Source organism: Acanthopagrus latus, chromosome 8 (assembly GCF_904848185.1).
Source record: "Acanthopagrus latus isolate v.2019 chromosome 8, fAcaLat1.1, whole genome shotgun sequence".
Classification (NCBI taxonomy): domain Eukaryota; kingdom Metazoa; phylum Chordata; class Actinopteri; order Spariformes; family Sparidae; genus Acanthopagrus; species Acanthopagrus latus.
Window position 1 is genome coordinate 18,280,385 of NC_051046.1, and position 20,754 is coordinate 18,301,138.

At 39.4% G+C, this 20,754-nt stretch overlaps 1 protein-coding gene and 2 long non-coding RNA genes across 3 annotated transcripts; 1 reads left to right on the forward strand and 2 right to left on the reverse strand.

Annotated features, from left to right (window-relative positions):
• Nucleotides 1-43: 43 nt before the first annotated feature.
• On the forward strand, nt 44-1,464 carry LOC119024066. The gene is made up of 3 exons (XR_005076391.1): nt 44-251; nt 353-454; nt 755-1,464. It is a non-coding gene; the product is annotated as an uncharacterized LOC119024066 (long non-coding RNA).
• A 1,718-nt stretch (nt 1,465-3,182) lies between these two features.
• On the reverse strand, nt 3,183-16,338 carry ticrr (TopBP1-interacting, checkpoint, and replication regulator). The gene is made up of 21 exons (XM_037107544.1): nt 15,195-16,338; nt 14,299-14,512; nt 13,787-14,019; nt 13,423-13,657; nt 12,899-13,037; nt 12,617-12,744; nt 12,307-12,510; nt 12,049-12,194; nt 11,794-11,894; nt 11,519-11,612; nt 11,251-11,333; nt 10,800-11,030; nt 10,566-10,653; nt 10,293-10,371; nt 8,924-9,061; nt 8,716-8,806; nt 8,138-8,196; nt 7,709-7,986; nt 5,068-7,282; nt 4,531-4,659; nt 3,183-3,871 (listed from the first exon to the last, which is right to left on the reverse strand). The coding sequence occupies exons 1-21, from the start codon at nt 15,861-15,863 to the stop codon at nt 3,753-3,755; spliced, it is 5,673 nt and encodes a 1,890-aa protein (XP_036963439.1). The 5' UTR covers nt 15,864-16,338; the 3' UTR covers nt 3,183-3,752.
• A 678-nt stretch (nt 16,339-17,016) lies between these two features.
• Nucleotides 17,017-17,906, reverse strand: LOC119024828. Its single transcript, XR_005076617.1, has 3 exons — nt 17,855-17,906; nt 17,646-17,756; nt 17,017-17,360 (listed from the first exon to the last, which is right to left on the reverse strand). It is a non-coding gene; the product is annotated as an uncharacterized LOC119024828 (long non-coding RNA).
• Between the last annotated feature and the right edge of the window lie 2,848 nt (nt 17,907-20,754).

The window sequence follows — 20,754 nt, forward strand, 5'->3', positions numbered from 1 at the left end:
AGACCGGAAGTTAAGCTCTTGTTTCAACATAAAAGCACAAATTGTGAAAGGGCCATCTGTTTTAAAGTCGTTAGCTGTCATATGGACAACAATCACAGTCGTTTGAATTATATTATCTTATGTCGGGGTCCCTACAACAGTGTTCTTACAGATATTCAAAAAATGTACCAAAATGTAAAAAAAATGCATTGAGGTTTTTATCCCAAGTCCAGCATCCAGAGGTCGTACGGAGGGAAGGAGGACAAGGACTAGTAAGTGTCAAAGCTGCTAAGGAGGAAAAGTAGGAGGACACATCATCAAAGGACAAAGCCATGCACAAACCCATGCGTACCCCTGTATGTATCACCGACAGATTGAAGAAGTGGCAGAAATCGAGAAATCCTACCAGTGGCTGGGAAAACGCTGCGTAAAGAGGCCCCTGAGTCAATCCAGCACACTACCGCCAGCATGGGAGGTTTGGAAGAGGATGAGGCTTCATTACTGAATAACTTTTGCACCATGTAGTATGTAGTCAGTTGTAAACATGTTAGATAAGATATCAGTTAAGCAGGGAGATGGTATATATATATATATATATATATATATATATATATATATATATATATATATATATATATATATATATATATATATATATATATACACTATGAGTAAGTATAGTATTTTCCCTTACACAAATCCACAAAAGGGTGATTTTATTGTGAAATTTGCCTTGTACAGGAAGTCACATATGTTATTCTGGCGGACTTGACAGGTTGGGAGATGAGCGTGGTGTGAATACTGAAGGGCATCAGTGAGCAGGCTGCAGCACTGAGAGGTTTGTTTCACATCGAGCTGGCCAGCAACAGGACACACAGTGGAGTCACTCATTCTCTCCTTTAACATAGAGTCGAGGAAAAGTGAGACTTATCTGCTCTGGAACTTATCACAAGATTAATCGGGTCATTCCTACATATCATCATAAAAACTGCTGCAACTTCCTCTTATCAATGCGTTACAGCTCATTGAAATTCAAGGGAAAAATAAAGTTCATTTGTCCAATGACACAACTACATATCAACCCGAGGTAACACAGTCTGGTTCATTATGACCTCTAAGCAACCTTTAGAATTCATAACTTATTTATTGTGTGGAAAGTGTTTTACTTTCTTAATCTTTGAGCATCCTGATATACTGATTTTTATCGCTGATATTTATTTACATTAGTCGAACATGTGGGTCTACATATAAAATCATGATCTAACTCAACAACATCTTGAACTCAAAGTTTGGCCCATGGACCTCAGCTCGGTTTTCCTCCCCTTGACTGTGAACTCATCGGACTTATCCAGTTACACACTTATTTCTGTTACATATTTGGTCAAAGGTGTTGATGAATGTCTATAACGATGCTATGTCATATACTGTGCCTTTTTCTTGTAAATGTTTCCAAAAAATCTCTTTAATTTGAATTAATTTAGCAATAGTCAGTGATCAGAAATATGCAGTTCACTTTACAGTCAGTACAGTTTCCAGACAGAGGCCATACTGTTTTATATTCAGGCCCTGAGCTCCTTATGGAGGCTAATTCAATAATCTGTGGATTAAAGAGGAAATAGTGGGCAAACAGTACTCAGATCAAAGTTCACATTGTAGTTCTGCAGGACCTGCAGTCAGTTTGCAAGACAGTGTATTTGAACAAGCAACTAGGTGTGTAGTCTGTTGAACTTCAACCAACTGTAAGATTACAATATACATACATACTGGGACAAACCTGCTGTAGTAAATTACAGTACCAATAAAATATATTCACCTCAGTTGGACTTTATTGTTTTACAACATTGAAACACAGCAGATGTAAGTAGGCTTTTCTTTAAACATCAGTAACATGAGCAATAAGACACATTTATGAAACACGAAAGGTGAATTGAAGCATATCTCACATGAAGATCGCCTGTGTAATAAATTAATCACATTTTCCAAAGTCAAGTTAGAGCATTTTTCAAACTTCATATACAAATTCATATACATATTTATATACACATACTGTATTTATTAAATATAAAATACACCCACCACCAACAAGCTTGTGACACCTGCTTCATGTTATTGGGGAAATGTCCAGGAAGGCTTCTGGAAGTACACTAAAGTACAGTACAAGAATGTTAATGCTATAGAGAAGCCAAGTCAAGAGTACAGAGCTAAATACAATCCATCATTTGTGTCAGGATTTAAAAGCTGCTGTTGAGTGACGGCCACCATCCAGCATCACAGAGCATGAGAGGGTTTGCATGTTATAATAGGGGAAACTTTCATTTTCCAGATCTGCAAAGCTGATCAAGACCAACATAGAAAGCAAGAACTGTTACTGCTGTCAGAGTACAGAGATTGGAGAGATTGGACTCAGTTTTGTTCGATTCACTAGGCCTTTATCATAACAGACAATTTGACTTGTCAAAGTATGACAATCAATGTTAAAACTAAGAACATTAACAATGATTATGTTGAATTCAACTGTCCTAAGCAATGACTATGAGCCAGCATGCACCATACCAGGGACCTGAAACCAAAGCAGGTAAATAACACTGGTTTATTTGTTTTTAACTGCTGCTGCATGGGTGTTAAAAAGACCCAGGCAGCAGTTATAAAAAAACTTCTCTGCTTCAGGAGCAAGTTGTTGCAGAGCACTTCAATCTTACGGTCTAAAGTCGCACACCTAGAACCGCACACCTCAGAGGTGTGTCACCTTGTCTGACTTGTGTGTACATGCACTGATGCCTGGTGTTAATCTTGTAACAATCAACAAGTATATTCTAAAAAAAAAAAAAAGAAAAAGAAAGAAAAAAGCAGTTCTGATGAAACTTAAAGTTTAATTCCTGGTCAGATAATAACTGCAGTTATTCATTTTCAGCAGCTATTATAATGTAATTTCCTGTAAGCGACAATCATTAATGTTCCACCTCCTAAAAGCACATAAAAGGGTTTATACTTCCAGAGCATCGACCTTTGAACAGGCAGATCATTACCACATGAAAGTATCAGGTTTCATTTTATTTGCAGGTGGCTGATGAACTTGAATTATAAAAGTCCCATTCACAGAGTGGAAACTCTGTAGTTAGAAGGTGTCTGCTTTGACCAATATCAAAATCATGTGAATCCTAAGAAATCAGCCCGAGTAAAGGATAAAAAGATAACACTGTCAGTAACTTAATTCAGAAAACTTGTATTTATTTACATAAAACTTTGGCAACATAAGATATTTACACCATGACTCAACCATTCAGGCTTCCCTTTTACTTAAGAGCAGGTTTATGACAAGAACACACTAATAAATAAACACAAATCATTTTTACGTTAAAATAGCTTCAGACTTGATTGTAAAATTGCTGATTAAGAACTGAAAAAAATGACATGACATAAAATATCATCATTTTCCAACATTTTAGTTTCAGGAACATGGGAAACTTTGACAAAATCATTAGGAGGAACAGTGAGTGTAATTTTAAACACACTGGCAAAACTGCATAGGTTTTTCAACTCAGTGCTAAAACCTCTGTAATCTTTAGATATCCTGATTAAAACTAAAGTCACTGGTTAGATGAGAAAATGTGTCTGTGGAGGAGAAAGGGACATTCATTCATCTGCAAAGGCCCTTCAAGTGGTGCTTGAAAGACATTTCAGAACTGACATCAAAAGCATATTTGACAGAATCAGGCTAAATAAGGCTTCACAGTAAAACAGTGAATGGACAGGCTTTTTGCTGGTTTTGGGGTTCAGTGAAGCAGTCTCTTCCTGCTGTAGGTCTTCCCTGTGTGTTGGCGTCTGATCGGCTGGCTGTAGGGAGAGACCTCCACGCCCTCATCTCCTATCGTCCTCCCTGATATGGCCTCATCTGTAAAGTTTAGGAAAAGATGATCGGTGTTAATTCATTTATAGTGCAAGGGAGTGAGAAGTTTATTGTGTTGATCAGGTAACTAATTTCTCATCTGGAAAAGTGAGAATACACTACACGGCCAAGAATCAGACATCACTCCATTATGTGACTAGGGCTGAAACTATTGATTATATTCATGGTCAATAAATCTGTCCATGACTTTCTCCATTAGGGCCCGTCAATAGGGTAAATTATTTTGAAAGAGATTACATTTGAGATAGGATACTTTCATTTTCATATAAAAACTATTAGTAACAATGATGTGACATCAGCTAGGGTCTGTCTCTACAAACAGGTTTTCTTTGATCCGGCGAACGAATATTGTACGTTTATCCTTAATTTAAAAAATATAACTTATGAAATTTTAATATTCTATTTGGATATTCACTTCTCGATTAATCATATTGTCCATAAAATGTTCAAGAAATAGCATCTGCAATTTTTTCACAGACCATGATAATGATTTAACAACTTGTTTTTATTCCACCAAAGTTTCTTCAGTGGTGAAAGATAATCAGTTTAATACCAAATACAACTATGTAAGAAAGCAGATAGTCAGATTTGAGAAAGTGTAACCAGATCAAGCGTGATTAAAACATAAGCACTGTACATCTTACCTTTTAAATTTGGCATTTTCTTACTAGCTGAACCTGTTTTGCCTTTGAATAACAGTGGAGAGTGTGTGAGGGCCAAAATCCCACTTGCTGTCACCGGTTTCCTCAACTTTGAGCTGGGAGGAGTTGCCACTGTCAGAAAGTAGAAAACAGCAATGTTAAATTTACATTTTTAGTCTGTAACATATAGTCCTTTTATAAAAAAGTGTAAATATGTATTTGTAATTTAAGACATTTGAGTAAAATTGCTCTAATGTCAAATGTTCTTTGATTGTAACTTGTGTCAATTGAACACATTTTTTATATTTACTACTTAATGAAGTAAAAATGCAAAATATGTACTGGTCATAGCTTTACATGTGAACATTCTCTTGCTTAAATCTGAAGTCATTGCACACCAAATATATTTGTTCAGACTATAAAAGACATTTTAAATCAACAATGAGAGTATCTTTGCTAAAATCCCAGAACTTTAAATTTGAAACTGAAACAAAATAGCAACAAAATATTTTATTACAAAATGTGTCAACTAAAGCTTACATGACTTGACATCTCCATTTCCAGCGGCCCACATCATTTCTTCCTCCGTTCTCTGAGGATCAGCCTCGTCAGCCTGCTGAGCCAGCTTCTCCATCCAGTACAAGTCTTCCAGTGGAGAGAGAGGAGATGCGTCTGCTCCAACTGGGGGTGACTGTTTAGAAGTCATCCCTATTACTGCAGCTTTGTTGTTTGAGGGCTCATCCGTATCTTCAACATCCTGCAATCTGCTAACTCCAAGGTCAGCCTCCTCCAGCAGCTCCACCAGCAGCGGCTCCCCCTTCAGGCCTCGATCTTTGCCTCCAGCAAATCCAACCTGAGCTCTCTTCCTGCGATGCCAGCTGTTAAGGTTGTCTGGAGTCACCTTCCCTACACTCTGAGGTGAAGGACTCATGGGAATGAGCTCTGCAGTTGCGACTGGAGACATTGTTCCCACAGGATGGCGGGTAGGGGTGTAGGACTGGCAGATATAAGTCTGGACACTTCCACCTTTGCCAGGTGTGCTCTTGGCCGGGGTGACATGAGTACAGAGAGATGGTGAGACACATCCAGGGTCTCTGTGCTTAGAGAACAAAGCCAAGGGGCTTTCCAGCTGAGAAGGTTTCATGCCAGCTAATGGACTCTGAGCTCCTGAGGCCAAATCACCCGCATTCATGGAATCTGTGCGTTTGATTTTAAGCTTGGGAAGTCCTGATGTCTGCATTTCCAATTCTACCTGGTATGTCAGAGGATTTGGAGTACACATGCCTTTTTGTTTGCGAGGTCTTGCTGGGCCTCTAGGGGTTGAAAATCGAGGGGATTCATTTCCGTAGCCCAAACGAGCAGCAGCCTCCCTCTGCTGCCGGTCAGGGGTCTGCCGGAAGCCATAGCTCCGGCCAGGAGGTGTACCTTGGGTAGGCACATGTGGTTTTGGAGAGAATGCACCGGACAGAAGGTCTTCACCAGACTGTGAAGGCTTCCGTGAGAAGCTAATATTCATCTTGAGACCTCCACTGAACTGGGTCTTTATGACTGCCGCATCTACAATGTCCATTCCATCATCGTCTGTGGATGCAGAGTTAAAATGTGATGAGTCAAACTGCTGTGAATCTGTATGGGAACTAGAGTCCATTTCAGAAGATTGGGAAGGTTCAGCCTGTAACTCTTCTCTTAGATCTGATTGCTTGTTCTTTTCCACACGGTCACAGTTCTCAACAGATTCTGTGTTTAGCACAGAGGAAACATTCTCACTAGACTGAGATCTTAAGTTATGTCTGGTAGTTCTAGCACCTTGACCAGACCTTGTTCTTGTCAAGGACTTTGCAGGAGACTTGAGTGAAATTTCTGATCCCTCTAACACAGCAGCACCCTCTGGTGTTAATGCTGGCTTAAATGGGAATGTTGGATTTGAGCTTTTGGCTGGCGTTCGTCCAGAGCGTGTAATCATTTGGTGGGAAGGACTAGGGGTCCTGGTTTGAGTTGTAGTGTTGGGTGTAGGTGAGAGGTGGCAGTCAAGAGGTGGTGTGGATTGTGGAAGAGGCATTTCCAGTGAACCAACAGTATCACTTTTTTCCGGGGTTTTCATCCTGTTGTGAAGTTTTTCTGGGGACATCTGATTTTTTTCCTTTGTCAAAATAACACTTTTTGCATTTTCAGAAACCCTTACCAGGCTTACTTGAGAAATCCTTTCAGGGGTCTTAAAAATGTCTCTTTTAGTGTTTGTGCCTTTGACATGACTGCAGAATGTACTGGGTGATTTCAACAGTCTGGGAGAAGTGCGCAATACAATATGAGGCGACTCTGGAACCTTGAAAGTACTGCTGTTCTCTGCCACTTTACATTTTCGAGGTGATGGAGACCACGTGACGCTCTTCTTAGGAGTCCTGGAAACTGGGCTGTTGAGTAATCCATTAGAGAAGTGACCTTCGACCGAGGCCTTGACTGGAGTCCTGAGAATACTCTTCAGAGGGCTCCTCACAGGGCTTTGCTTAGTTGGCGTTTCTACCACAGCAGTTCTTCTGGCTTGAGATCTGAAAGGACCGCCTCTCAGACCTATACCAAGTTCATGAGAGCTGCTTGCGACAGGGCTCTCTGCAACAGAGAAAACATTCATCCTGGATGGGGTTGGAGTTTTTGGAGTCGCTGGGGTTCGGGGGGTCTTAGGAGTTTTGGGTGTCCTGATCCGATTGACGGCCATCTCATGTCTGCCAGGTGATTTTGTTGGTGTTTTATTTGGACTCTAAAACAAACACACAGACAGAGATTGCATTACACCGACAAGTCTTGATTTCTTCGGCCAGCAGAAACACATTGTGAACACACTGAAATATCAGTCACCTTCTGAGTTGATACAGTGAGCTGTATTTGACTTAAGATATGTAAATGGATGGACAAATGCATGGATACTGTGATTAAATAGGTGTCTTTACATATTTATCGTACAGGCAGGGCTTTACATGGAAATACATTTCTCCGGCACAACTTTAAAAAAAACTGACATGAAAATGAAATGATGCTTTAGTCATTTTGCACAAAATTGAAGAGTATAATAATTGTATTTCATTGTGTCCAGAAACTGTTTTAAATGTCCTTGTTCATCGTCTAATTACATGTCTAATTACATGTGATGTGTTTGGCAGACAACAATATTGAAAAGAGAACTTGCCTCAAAAACACTAGAGTCTGTGAACAGCCGAGACCTGGTGGCCCTGGTTGCATGGGACTGGTCAGAAGGTCGACCGGGGGACGCAGCAGCCCCAAAAAGAAGACGCATGGGTGACCGAACTGCTTTCACATTAACCCCACTGATTTTGCTATCGCTGAGAGTAAGCTGGGATGCGCTGAGTGCCCTGTCCAGGTTGCGGGAGCGAGGTTGAGAACTTGAGTAGAAAGTGTTTGAGTGCCTTCTAGCAAAGTTCTTTATTCTTGGGCTCCTTCTTAGGTCTGAAACAAAACCAAAGCACAAAAAAAACTTTTTGGTGTTGCATAAACTATGATGTTGTGTTAAACACAAGAAATACAGTTTATACTTATTAGATTCATTCAAATATATTTTTGTGTGGAAAAACAATGAAAATTGTTGTCAGTAAAATACCTTCTACTGGCTTTACTGGCGACTCTTCTACAATGCACTCTTCAGTTGGTACAGATCTCCTGGGAGGAAAAAGATCAAAAAACACATAGGTAAACATCTTAAGTTTCCAATAACTAGAAAATGACGATAGAGACAGGAATTGAGAACTGGTTGAAATTTGTTGGATCTGTCGACAATCCTTTTATTGATGCTGGCATGTGATTGGACAGGTGTGCAATGCAAAAACAATGACTCAAAACTCATATACATGTGTAAACATTAAGGAGACTTCAAACATCTGTTTAAAAAAAAAAAAAAAATACTGTAAATCGGTAGCTTGTTGATGTCATAAAGGGAATGAATGCAGCACTGAGGGACCGCTGGTGATTAATCAATTTGAATACATTTCTGTTTTTTTCCTACTCTGTTTCAATGTCGTTTTCAGAGAGACTCGAGGGATGATAAAAAACACACACTGAAAATTCATTAGAAATCAATAAGGAAATCAAATTTCACATTTCTGGGACATGCAAGTCGTGTAATGTGATGTAAATAGCATGTCAGTAAGTCTCAATAGGGTTAACTGTTGTTGCACATACCTTCCCATTTTCTGACGGAACAGGAAACGACTGGACCCCTGCTTGTGATGCGGTGTTTCACACACTTTCTTTGTTAGAAGTTTGTGTCTCTCTGGAAAAAAAAATGATTTAAATGGAAAAACCTCCATCACTCACTCATAGCTGAATAAAACAGATGGCTTAACACTGAGAGTAAAAGGTTCAAATTTGAAATAACCAATAACTTTACCTTCAGATTCATGAGATCGCTTGCGTTTCAGTTTCAATCCTTCCACAGCAGACACAGACTGGCTCCTTGGCAGCTTGGCCTTCTTCGATGGGGAAATGATCTCTTGGTTGAACAAGTTTCTTCTCACCTTAGTCACCTCTGTGGACAATCAGAACATGGTCTGTATTAAGGACTCTAATTTCATAACAACGTGATGCGTACTGCTAAATGTGTCGTATATTCAAAACTAGGGATGTCCCGATCAGGTTTTTTTCCCCCTGATCCTGATTCGAGTCCTTTAATATTTAGTAAATGCAGATACCAATTCCTGATCTGATACTTGGCCTAATATTTTCCTGGATAATACAGCTGCATTAAGGGAAAAAAAACACTTCCTGCATCCAAGCTGTTCCTTACTATTTTTTTTATTTTGTTGAAACAAAGTATATACTTTCATATGGCTCTTATTCTGTATATGCTATTCCAACATTGGCCAACTACCTTCCCTGTGTTAGCAGGTGAGTCTGTGATGCTGTGCTGTGACTGCAGACCCTCATGTACAGCCAGCTGAAGTGTGTGCATGACGCAGCCCAAGCGTGGTACCTCCATATCATCTGCTGCTTTTTTCATATTCCTTACGTTGTCACGTAAAATGACGTGGACGTGTCAATAAATTCAGTTATCTTCTCTGTAATATTTGTGGCCATATCGCTGTCTCAAGGATGTTTCTCTTTCCTTTTGAAAGTATCCGTGAGTGTTTGTTGCTTCAGTGTCTTTGCCTGTATTGCTTGAGTGAATTTGTTGTTTAACTTTGAGTGTTTGTTTTGTATATGCCATATGAAATGTGTAGTATTAAATACAGCTCTGTGAAACAGTCATACTGCAGATGTTACATGTCGCAGTTGGACAGCTTTCGCTTTCTAATTTAAGTTATTTCCACACTGCAGACAATTTACCCACAGGTTTGCCACAATAACGTTATGCGCATGTCTGAGTTCTGCCACAAATTGTGCTCCAACATAAAAAAACGGGCTTGGGTCCACGTTCAAAATTGCCAATCCCCGATCAGTGGAAAAATGCCCATATCATTGTAGAGTTGTACAGTTGCAATGCCTATGCCTCCTCAAAGGGTCCATCAGAAGTGGCACACTTAGCTCCATTTTGCCATATTATATAAGACTAAAACACATTAAGCAAACTAATGTATAGCAATGGATTGAATTACCCTACACAAGCAGTCTGTGTTACCTGAGGATGTGTTTTAACAGAATTTAACCCAAATTAATTTAAGCCATCCATAATCACTGTTCTTAATTTGGAGCAATCTTCAAAACTTTTACAGTCACATTTCATACCTACTGGTAGGTTCAGCTGTAAATTTAGAGCATACCTTGTGTTTCTTGTTTCTGTGTTTGTGGTTCTGGTTCTGCAACAGGTTTCTCCACAGCAACACAGACCTTTGATTTGGACTAATGAAAACACAATAAATTAGGTGAGGTAATCTGGATTAGACAGTTAATAAAAACATGAAACGTATGTCAAAATGTCATCTTCAAAGTAAGTATCAGAGGCACTAAGCAAGTGTGATCGAAGTTTCATAATAATCTAACCAGGGTGTCAGCAGTATATCACCAGCAGCATTCATTATCTAATGTTCTCTTACAGATCTTGAAGTCTTTTTGGGCATCTCTATTTGGCGAAGACACTGTGTTGACTCAGTCATACTGCGATGGCGAGTCAGCATCCCACTCCTAAAAATAAAAAACAAACAAAAGATTCTTGACACAATACATATCAAACATAACTAAAAGAGAAACATCATCCTCTTCATTTAAATACTTCATCTTCCTTATTTTTCATAACCAATTGGTGTCTTTAACATACAGCCATCCCGTACCTCCTGGTGCTGGCTGAGCGATTTCGCAGGTCCTGCAAGCGATCTCTGCCATCTGAAACCAAGCTGTGTGTGGACAGAGGAGGTGAGGAGGCAGATGGAGAAACACTGTCCTTAGCAACTGACTCGTCACTGAAGAAGTCAGCAGGTAGAACAGCCACCAAAGCCTCAGGGAGCTGGGTACCCAAACTATGGTAGATGTCTGCAAGCACTCGAGGGATGGCGGTCATCAACCTTCCATGACACAGACAGACTATTATTAATAGAGATAGAGATAGAGATAGAGATAGAAATAGAGAGACAGAGATAGGTATAAATATAGATAGATAAAGAGATATAGATATGGAAAGATATAGATAGAAAGATATGGCCAGATATAGATAGAGAGATATATATAACAAAAAAACAACAACAAAAAAAAAAAAGCTCCATTCCAGCAACTGCAAAAACGTACCCAGGGAGAACCTCATCTTGAAGGAACCTTGCAAGGCAAACTGGGTCTTTTGTTAAAGAGATTATCCTGAGCAGTTCAGCCACCTAACAAACAGGAGAAGTGAGAGGTAATTTGTTGATATTTGCTTTCAGTTTCCTGGTCAAAATTCTATACTATTATACTGTTAAGTGACAATGAAACCCGTAACCCCAGTTACTCTGCCCTTTGTAATAACATGAAAAAAATAAAAGACTGAGTTGCACTGAGTCCTCAATAGTGAGCATCTTACCTCCTCTGCCATCTGATCAACATCCAGTGAGTCAGACTGCTCTGAGGAGAAAAGTCTGCACAACTCCAGCCTCAGCAAAGCCTGAAGTTGGCACCTAGAAAAGACATATTGTGTTAATGACAGAATAGAGGGGCTTTCTTAACATTTTTTTGCTGTGTAGGAGCGACACAAATGTTTATCAGTACTGACACTTGATATTTTAAGCCTTAGAGAGAGACAGTATAATCCACTGACTCTAAAAACAAAACACCACACAAAAGGTAGAAAGCACTCACTCTCTGATTTTGCTATCAACATCAGCAGTCATGTTATAGAGCTGTCTGATTGATTTGCTGGTCTTGAGGACATGGTGCTGGACAAACAAGGCAATCTTTACCTGTGGATTAAATGTTAATTATGCAAATTAATCACAGCCAAACTTCATCTATCATTTCCTCCTCTATCCAATTATGATAAGCAGTCTGGGGAAAAGACAAAAATGGGCCAGGTAAGAATCTTGAAATACATATAGAAGCTACTACTAGTCTTACCTCCTGGTCTGATTTTGCCACATGGAAGGTTTTCACAGCAGACAGAAGGTGCTGGACACCAATGACGAGAGACGAGTCCCTCTCTACTACAGTCTTGTCATAAGTGGACTTCAGATAGGACAGCAGCTCTGCCTCACTGGTGAAATCTGAGCAAGGTGAGATGGTTATTGATTAATTTGTTCTGAATCAAAAGGGAGAGTTAGATTTTCACTTTCTTGCAGAAAAAGAGTGTTGTAAAGTTTTCAGCAGCACACTCACTGATGGTGTTCGCTCCTTCAGATTTGTTCCTGTCATTTGACCGTCTCTTTCCTCGTCTCTCTGGTCCCTTGCCCTCGACTCCTATCTGCTCAGCTTCTGCCTGATTCTTTTGGGCTTTGACGTTCAGCCGCGCTACGTTCAGCATCTGCAGAGAGCGGCTCATGGTCTTCATTTTCTGCTTCACTGGTGTGCGCTGAGCGTCACCTGTTGATCGAAGATGGTAAACAATAGGGCAATATTTAGTGACATTTCTCAACCTTCACAGAAACTCTGGAATTTAAATTAAAAAGAACAAATAAGAACATCTTACGTTTCTTGCCCCTCTTGTCATTTGCACCCCTGGATGTTTGATACAGTTCAGCCAGACCACTGACCAGCTCCTGCTGCAGGACAGCAGATTCCTCCTCTTCTTTTTGCTCTGGCACTGCATGCAGCAACCTGTCCAACAAAGAAAGTGAACTATCAGGACCATATGTTATATTTTTAACTGAGACAGATTTTTAGGATGCATTTGATTAGTTTACATTTTTATTTGCTTCAAAAGCATTATGGAAAATTCAAACATACATTTTGAAATCACAGTCAACCTTACCTCATTGACTCCATTAAGTGGGAACTCACTCCTGATTTGTCTGACTGAGGGAACCAATTTTCTAACATGCCTTTGGCCAGCGGGCAATGGCTGACTTCCTGCTGAGCCCACTCAGGAACTTGATGATCCTTTGGCTGGTCTGAGGAATTAATCACATCAGCAATAAACAGCGAGCAATGAAATATGTAAACAATATGTACTAAACTGCAACCAACTGACACATAAGGTTTTTTTCAAATTCCATGAAACACACACATAGATAACAAACATAAATATTAAAAACATGGATTCCAACAGTAATCTACCATTACAAATGTAAAAGGGAAATTAAAACATTATACCATTCTGTTAAAATATATTACATGTAACCTGTGGGTTCACATCTACAAGCAGCTATAGGTCAACCTACAACCTTCTGTTTGTTTTTGGTGAAATAATCATATGTGTCTTCGATGGAATTACTGAAAAATCCAGGCAGAATCTAAAGATGTTTTGCACCCTGAAAATTACTATTCTTTCCTCACCATCGCCACTATCACCATCCTCCTCCATGATGTTATACACTACTCCCAGAACACTGTTCACAACATCTGGAAGTTCAGCTGAGGTCTCTGCTGTAGCAGGTGCAATGATTTCGGTGGTCAGGAACTGGTTATGCTGAGTGATTACTGACTGGAGAGCCGTGAGCAGAGCTGTAGAGTGTGACAACGGGGAGAGGACAGCTGAGCATACCAGCCCGCTGTCATTCACCTCAGAAAGCTGCGGGAACAGGAAAAAGCAGAAGCTTTTCAATTAATACTTACAGACGATAAGGATATTTTACAACAGGATCTGTATTCAGAGCCTTAACTGTGACAGCTGCACTGTATAATTGATCATTTGTCTCACCATTTGCAGAGAGTGAGTAGACAGTTGCATGAGAAGATGCTGAAAGGCAGCAGCTCCCTGGTCACTGTTGCTGGAGCACTGAAGCACCCAAGACTCTGTGGGGGTCTGTGTCAGGGAGGAGGCATCCCAGCCCTGCAACACTCCATTAAGATGCACTTTCACTGACTCTGGGAGAAGCCTCTGTCTGCAAGACACTGGCTCCAACATGATGCTACAGCTCTGCATCTCATCACCTGGTTGGGTGAAGAATAACAGACTTAATAAATGCAGTTTATCTTCAACTCTAGGTTTAATGTGCTTAATTTCCTTTCCCTGTCATTTATTCATAGATCATATAGTTTCCGCTGTTGCATTCTGTTTTTTCTTCAATGAGGATGGACAGAATGATGACTCATGGTTATTTAATACCTGTATTCAAACTACAGATTGTATGAATAACTAACAGCTGCAATATGTCAGGCATATCTGAGTTGTAACACATGATGTTAAGGGTTCACTTTAATGTTACCAACCTTGCTCCCACTGCAGAACACCACCTCTGACAGGAAAAGCCAGGCGGTACAGCCTTTCAGAAGATAGCAGATATCCAATGCTAGACCTGAATGCAAAGGCGTCTTGAGTGCAGCAAAGGTTCAGCAGCGCAACCACAGGGATCACTCTGCCATCCACCTGAGCAAGAACCTCAGACAGCTTGTCAAAGCCAAGATGGTCCTCACACCTCATGACCTGTAATAAGACAAAAGATCAAAAGTTGCTTTTGTCAGTGAAAATGTATATTTTTATTTATTATTTAATTACTTATTATTTTTCAACCACAGCCACCCCAGTAGGTAGATGTATGTAACTAATGACTGGATGCGTATAGCCATTTCTTAAATTGCACAGTTTCATTAAAAAGGAAATGATCTGAAGAAGCTATTAAATCCCAAAAGGTGCTGATCCTGTTCTTGCGACATGAGTAACACACAACAACTTTTTAGACTCTAGTTATAGTAGGGTCATAGATGAGTAACACATATAGGGAAAAGCCAAAGCAAAGTGTCTCGTAAGGTGCCCTGCCATAAGAAAATCAAAAAGTATCCAGAGCACAGTTAGAGTAATGAACACCTTTCTTTCATGATGATGATGGTGGAATGAGCTTCCAAGCACATGATTCCAAAATCACACAGGTGCTCAACTAGGATGACGTCCTATTCACAGCACTAATGATTTTGTTCTCAAATATATCACACACCACTAGGAAATTCTACAACATACAATAGAAGTGTCTAACATTTGTATGTCAGTGATTTATTATCAACTTACTGTTTTATAAATATTGTGATTTCTGAGGTTGTCCAAATCGTCCAGCTCTTGTTGGTGCCTAATTATAATATTATAATGCTACAGTGTTCTATGCTATACTCACCTGGGCATGGGATCTACTGTCAACCCAGTGCAGCACAACCTGTCGCTGGACAAGCAAATCGTGAAGGCCCCTGGATATCATTTGGTCAGTCACATCTGTGGGCAGGTCATGGTTTCCGAGAAAAAGATAGTCCAGAAGTTGTGTCCTGGATCGTGGACACTCTGAGACAATAAACACTACATTCCTCCCTTTGTTTAAAATATCATCGTCCTGTGAAACACTTGCAGCTCGACTCGACTTCCTGGGTCTCAAAGACAGTTTAGTGGGAGAAGTGATATCTGGCCTGTCCCATTGGAAGTCCAGCAGGGTTTCTTTTAGTGCGTTTTGAACTGAGGCAGATTGACTGCATTGCAGCTTCTGACGAGAAGGGCATGGGTTATCCTTGACGTCAAACTTGGTTTCAAACTCCAGTTCAAAATCCTCAAATGTTTTGTGGCGAAGCTCCTTGAAGTCAGATCCTCTTGATATTAGCCCGGCATTGCGGCCAGTCTTGGAGTGAAAGAATTTATAACCCCAGCGCACCTTGTCGAATCCATATTTGCAGCTGAAATGTAGCAGGAGTTGCAATATTCCCCGTTTCACGTAATGATTCTTGACATCCAGTTGATCGCCTGAATCGTGATCTCCATAATCCACATCGATCACAAAAACCAAGTTGTGTAAAGCCATACCGTCAACTGCAGTGTCCCTAAAAGACAGCGAATGGCCCCAGATCCCTTAACTCAACGATAAGCCATGGACAGAGCTCTGGCTTATTCAAAAGGATTCGTGCCCACTGTCGTTAGTTTGTCAAACCTTGCCAAACTGGCTGCCCATTGTGATTGGACACAAGGACGCCATTTATAGCTGCCAACATAAGGGCACGACTACGCTATTTAGCTAAGTTAGCAAAGTATGGTAGCTGACGTAATGGTAGCAACGTACTCACAAATTAGCGTAACGGTAACTAAGTTTGACATGAATTTAACTCTCGCCGCAGACTGAAATAACCGCACCCGCGATAGAAAACAAACACGCGTAGTTAGCCTTGAAGCTAGCTGAAGTTGTCATATAACGTTATTCGATGATCTGACGCTTAACTCTGCCATGATCGCCATTTTGTCGTAACTGTCTGTCCTTAACCGTTCGCGCTTTTGGAAGGAGAGCCCACCCCTTCGATGTGATTGGTTACATGCTTAACAACAACAATGTAATTGGCCAAAAATAAGGCTTAAGCTAGCCGGTGATTCGCCAAAGGTCTCATATTAAATTTTTATTGGTCAAGTGCACCATCCATCAAATGTGGACCGAATGAAACATAACAGGAACAGGTTGGACTACGTGACTGACAGGCACCACCTGCATTTAACTTTTAAAAACTAGTTGTTGTTAAGATATAAGCTAAATCAATATGGAACAGATACAAAGATAAAAGCAGTATGCTTACCTGATAGTGTCTGAGTTATCAATAGTGCCACTATGTTAAAGTTTACTGCTGTGTAAAGCTAATGTTTGCGAGTGTAGATTGTGTAAAAGTGCTGTAAACAGACATCAGCAGAAAACTGCTCCCTTGCTTTTGTATAGCTTTTGCAGAAACTGATTTCCACTTTTTAATATTAAAAAGTAAATATTTGCCCCATCCATAACATTTCAAATGAAAAATAAAAAAATAAAAAGTTGAATTTAAATTAGACCACAGATTACCAGATATGGGAAAAGCAACATCTTCAGAGGAATGTTCTTATAAATAGCATTTGGAGATTTGACAAAAAAGTCAAGAGGATTTTGTTTTAGCTGCCAGTGCTTCATGTTTAAAGGAAAACGACAAAATAAAAAACTGGCAGGACGACAGTTTTTTTAAATTTTATTTTCTATTGTGTTGGTCCACAGATGACTATCTACTTGCTCTGGTGTGCCAAGTAAAGCAGTGAGAATTGTGGCTTGGCATCCTCGACCATTCAGTCTCTCACTGCCTAAAATGGAGAAACTCACATTCAGAGCAATACTTGGCTTTGATGTGGAGGTCTGCGGCTTCTCACTGCTTTTTTTTTTTTTTCAACTTTCCCTCAAATTCCCCCAAGTTTTAAGCAAAACAAGATTACTTTGTGTGACTGCAGACCAGGAAAATGTACGTTATCATGCTCTCACCTTCCTGTGGTTGGATTTTGATGTTGGTATCCATCAATTCTATGATGAGAGATGTGTAAATACAATTTTGTAGATAGATAAATAGATTATTTCAGATTTTTACATACTGAGATCTGTCAGCATTGGTATTTAATTAATAATAATAAACCTTGCATGGGTAAATAAAGACCTTTATCCATCAACATTGTCTTGGTTGTATATATATATATATATATATATATATATATATATATATATATATATATATATATATATATATATATATATATATATATATATATATATATATATATATTGCACATAATTAGATGTCTTCATTAAAACCTTTGCTATGATCAAAATCCTTGAAACTGGCATTGCATTGCTCTTGTGCACCCAGCTTCACTGTTCTCTGCAATTGCATGGATAAGTGTATCATCTTTCTCCTCCCCAGGGCTGGAGGGAAAACCAGAAAAAAAAAAAAAAGATTTAAGGAAGTAGAACACTGGGAGAGGAGGTATGTGGGTCACCCTCTGTTTTGCATCCGTAATCACCTCTTTTCTGCAGCACCAGGGGGAGATGAAGAGCTTAGAAAAAGCTTTGAAATAGAGACAGAGATGAAAGAAGAAGCTGAACGTTCTAGACTCTGCTTTTTCTGTCCTACCAGACACCTCCTAAGTCATGAGACCAGGATGTAGGTCAGGGATGCTTTTGGGAAGGAGAATGCTGCTGCTAAAACTAAATACACACTGGCACAGACTTATGGATGCACAAATACACAAATATTTAAGTGTACATGCACGCACTCCTAACATTCTTGGTTAGCTCAAGGTCAACCAATACTGATCAGTCTTTGTCAGGGGTCAAAGTTCAGGTGTAATGTGGAGTCAAAGACAGTGAATATTGCCTGTGGAATAAAACAAAAACAATAGCAATAAAAGCTTGGACAACAAGTTTGGAGGACATTTTATGTCACTCATGGTTTGCAAGTTTTCATAGCATTATTGAATATTAATTACAAGGTCCAGAGAGAAATGTCTTAACAACTGTGAGACATTTTGGGATGAGGTTTAGGACCTTTAGTACCTTGTTGAAATACTTCAGTTGAAAACATATACCTTTATAATAGCCAATTTCTTATCAAAACAACATGTTACTAACTTCTGTGTTAAGTGTGCCCAAAATGTCCTACTCTGCCTGTCCCTCAAACAACCAATGCCCAATTGTAGATAACTGTTGTATAATGGGTAAATTGACATTTTTCTTGGTAACACTGTCAACAGCTGGGAAACGTTGCTACTGTCCATCATTTCCAAGCTGAGACTAATGTGTCCTAAAATGGCCACATATGATAAACCCTTGTGATATAAATGAGGAAAGCTGTCTCTGTTTTAACCAGTTGAGGGTTCAAAATATCAATTTAGAGATTATTGCATATGTTGATTGACACCAACCAAGCAAGTGGTCATCATACATACACCACTATCATCAAAATGCAATGAGGGCTCATGTGCAGATGTGAGTTCTAAGACAGACACAGTACCAACACACAAAAGCATCAACAGGCTGATTACCATAATATCCTCCAGGCTGTGGGTGGAATCACTGAGCAGATGCTTTTAACTTGGCAGAGACGACTGTTGTTCCAAAGCAAATATTGTGCCAGATTTTATTCATGGTGACCCGTGTATGTGCGCAAATCATTAGAATAGCCTTGCTGAGATGTGAATGAAGCCTTCGTTGCCTCAATGAAGTGGAGCCATATTGTTCAGCCACTTTGAAACCTTTTCTGATCTCACTGACCCTAAAAATAAATCTCTCTGTCTGTACAGACCATTCTCTTCATGTGTTTGTACTACAAACAAAGCAGGGAACTGGCTTGTTATAGGGACATTTTGTAATAATGTTTGCTTTCCCAAAATAATTCAATCTGGTGCACTTAATAAGGGGATATTTCAAATGAAATCAAAATATGTTGAACACAATATGTAAAAGAATATGCAAGCCTAGGATAATGACAGCAGGAGCAAATTAGATCTGAACAAAACAAATGAAAAAAGTTCAATTTGTTAACATACAGACATATAAATTGCTTTTGCAACACCAAGGTATGCTTTTCACAAAAAAGCAGGCAACATATGCAGTTTGTTTTATGCTATGGGACATGCCTTGCATCAATTCTTTTTCTTAAAGTCCAGTTTATCTGAGTCGTTTGTCATTCAAAGTAAAAGACAATTTTGCACCCACTGGTTTAACCTTAAACACTCTACCAGGAACTTTTAACTGATCCTGGGACAGTCACAATTTCATACTGACCTACATAAGCAAACAAGACCATCAGTGAGGCTATTTCTGTTATTATAGTTTTTCTTAATGCCTGTCAGCAGGTCAGATTCCAATTCATCCAATCCAATTCATTGGATGAGTCATAACATTTAAACTACTTTAATGAGCGCTGAGGATGGATTGAAGGGGGCCACAGCTTGAGGAAAGAAGCTGCACTATTCTGATGACACAGTAAGAAGCTAAAACAATGTTTACTTTGTTCCTTCTTAGAAAGAAATAGCCAAAACAAAAAAAAGTTCCCCGTAGTGGCTTTAAAAAATGTGTGCAATAGTAATCCAACTTGGTGAGGGATTATAGTGTATGCATAATGTCTATTATGTTTAAAAGCTGTAAATTCCTCTTTCACATTCAAAGGACAATTTTCCAATAAAGTATATTATATTTGTATGTCAAACAGTAAAAGGGATTAAAAGCAGAAATTAAAAATTAGGCATTATGTGAAGTGTTGAAAGAGGTAGTTTTTGGAAATATCTAACAGCATTCCATTAAAAATGCATAAAATGCATATTATGTCACCAACTTTTATAATCAATTGTTATAGGATTTGTTAATTCTTGTCTTGTAAATTGGCACAGAGTCCTTCCTGAGGATCTTTTTGTAATTTGTTTTCACTAAGTTTAAACTCTTCAGCTGCAGATTCCACATATAGAATAAGAAAACCTTTTCCAGCAAGAGACTGTGTGTACGTGTCTGATTGCTGTCACCCCGTCTTATCTTGTCTGGCTTCAGCTAACACACTGTCATTACAGTAGTGCACTTAAAGCAGTCATGTTGCCCTTCGAACAACTTCAAACTTCATCCCACTTACAATGAGGAAAACATTGGAACTTTAACAAGATTACGTATTGCTTTCAGGTTACGTTCCAAGACAGTGGGCTAAAAAGTCTCTGTACAGTTTGTTCCATGTGCTACAGGTTTTATTTAAAAGTTGATTGCCTTTTTACGTGATTTCGTCTGCTGCCAGGTTGTAAAAAAAGACACCATGTATGCCTCAATGATCCCTTTTGGAGCTCCTTTATGCTGCTTCCCTACTGGTTATAAGATTTAACTGATTGCTTTTAGGGGTCAGGTATGTCTGGTTTCCTACCCCAGCTCTAGTTAGGGGTGA

Excerpts from the sequence above, each read along its gene's own strand:
- ticrr (XM_037107544.1), bottom strand. The coding sequence starts at position 15,863 with ATGGCTTTACACAACTTGGTTTTTGTGATCGATGTGGATTATGGAGAT. Across the intron at positions 12,745-12,898 it reads CACTTAATGGAGTCAATGAG|GTTGCTGCATGCAGTGCCAG; the intron begins GTAAGGTTGACT and ends TTTGTTGGACAG. Across the intron at positions 10,654-10,799 it reads CGCTCAGCCAGCACCAGGAG|GAGTGGGATGCTGACTCGCC; the intron begins GTACGGGATGGC and ends TTTTATTTTTAG.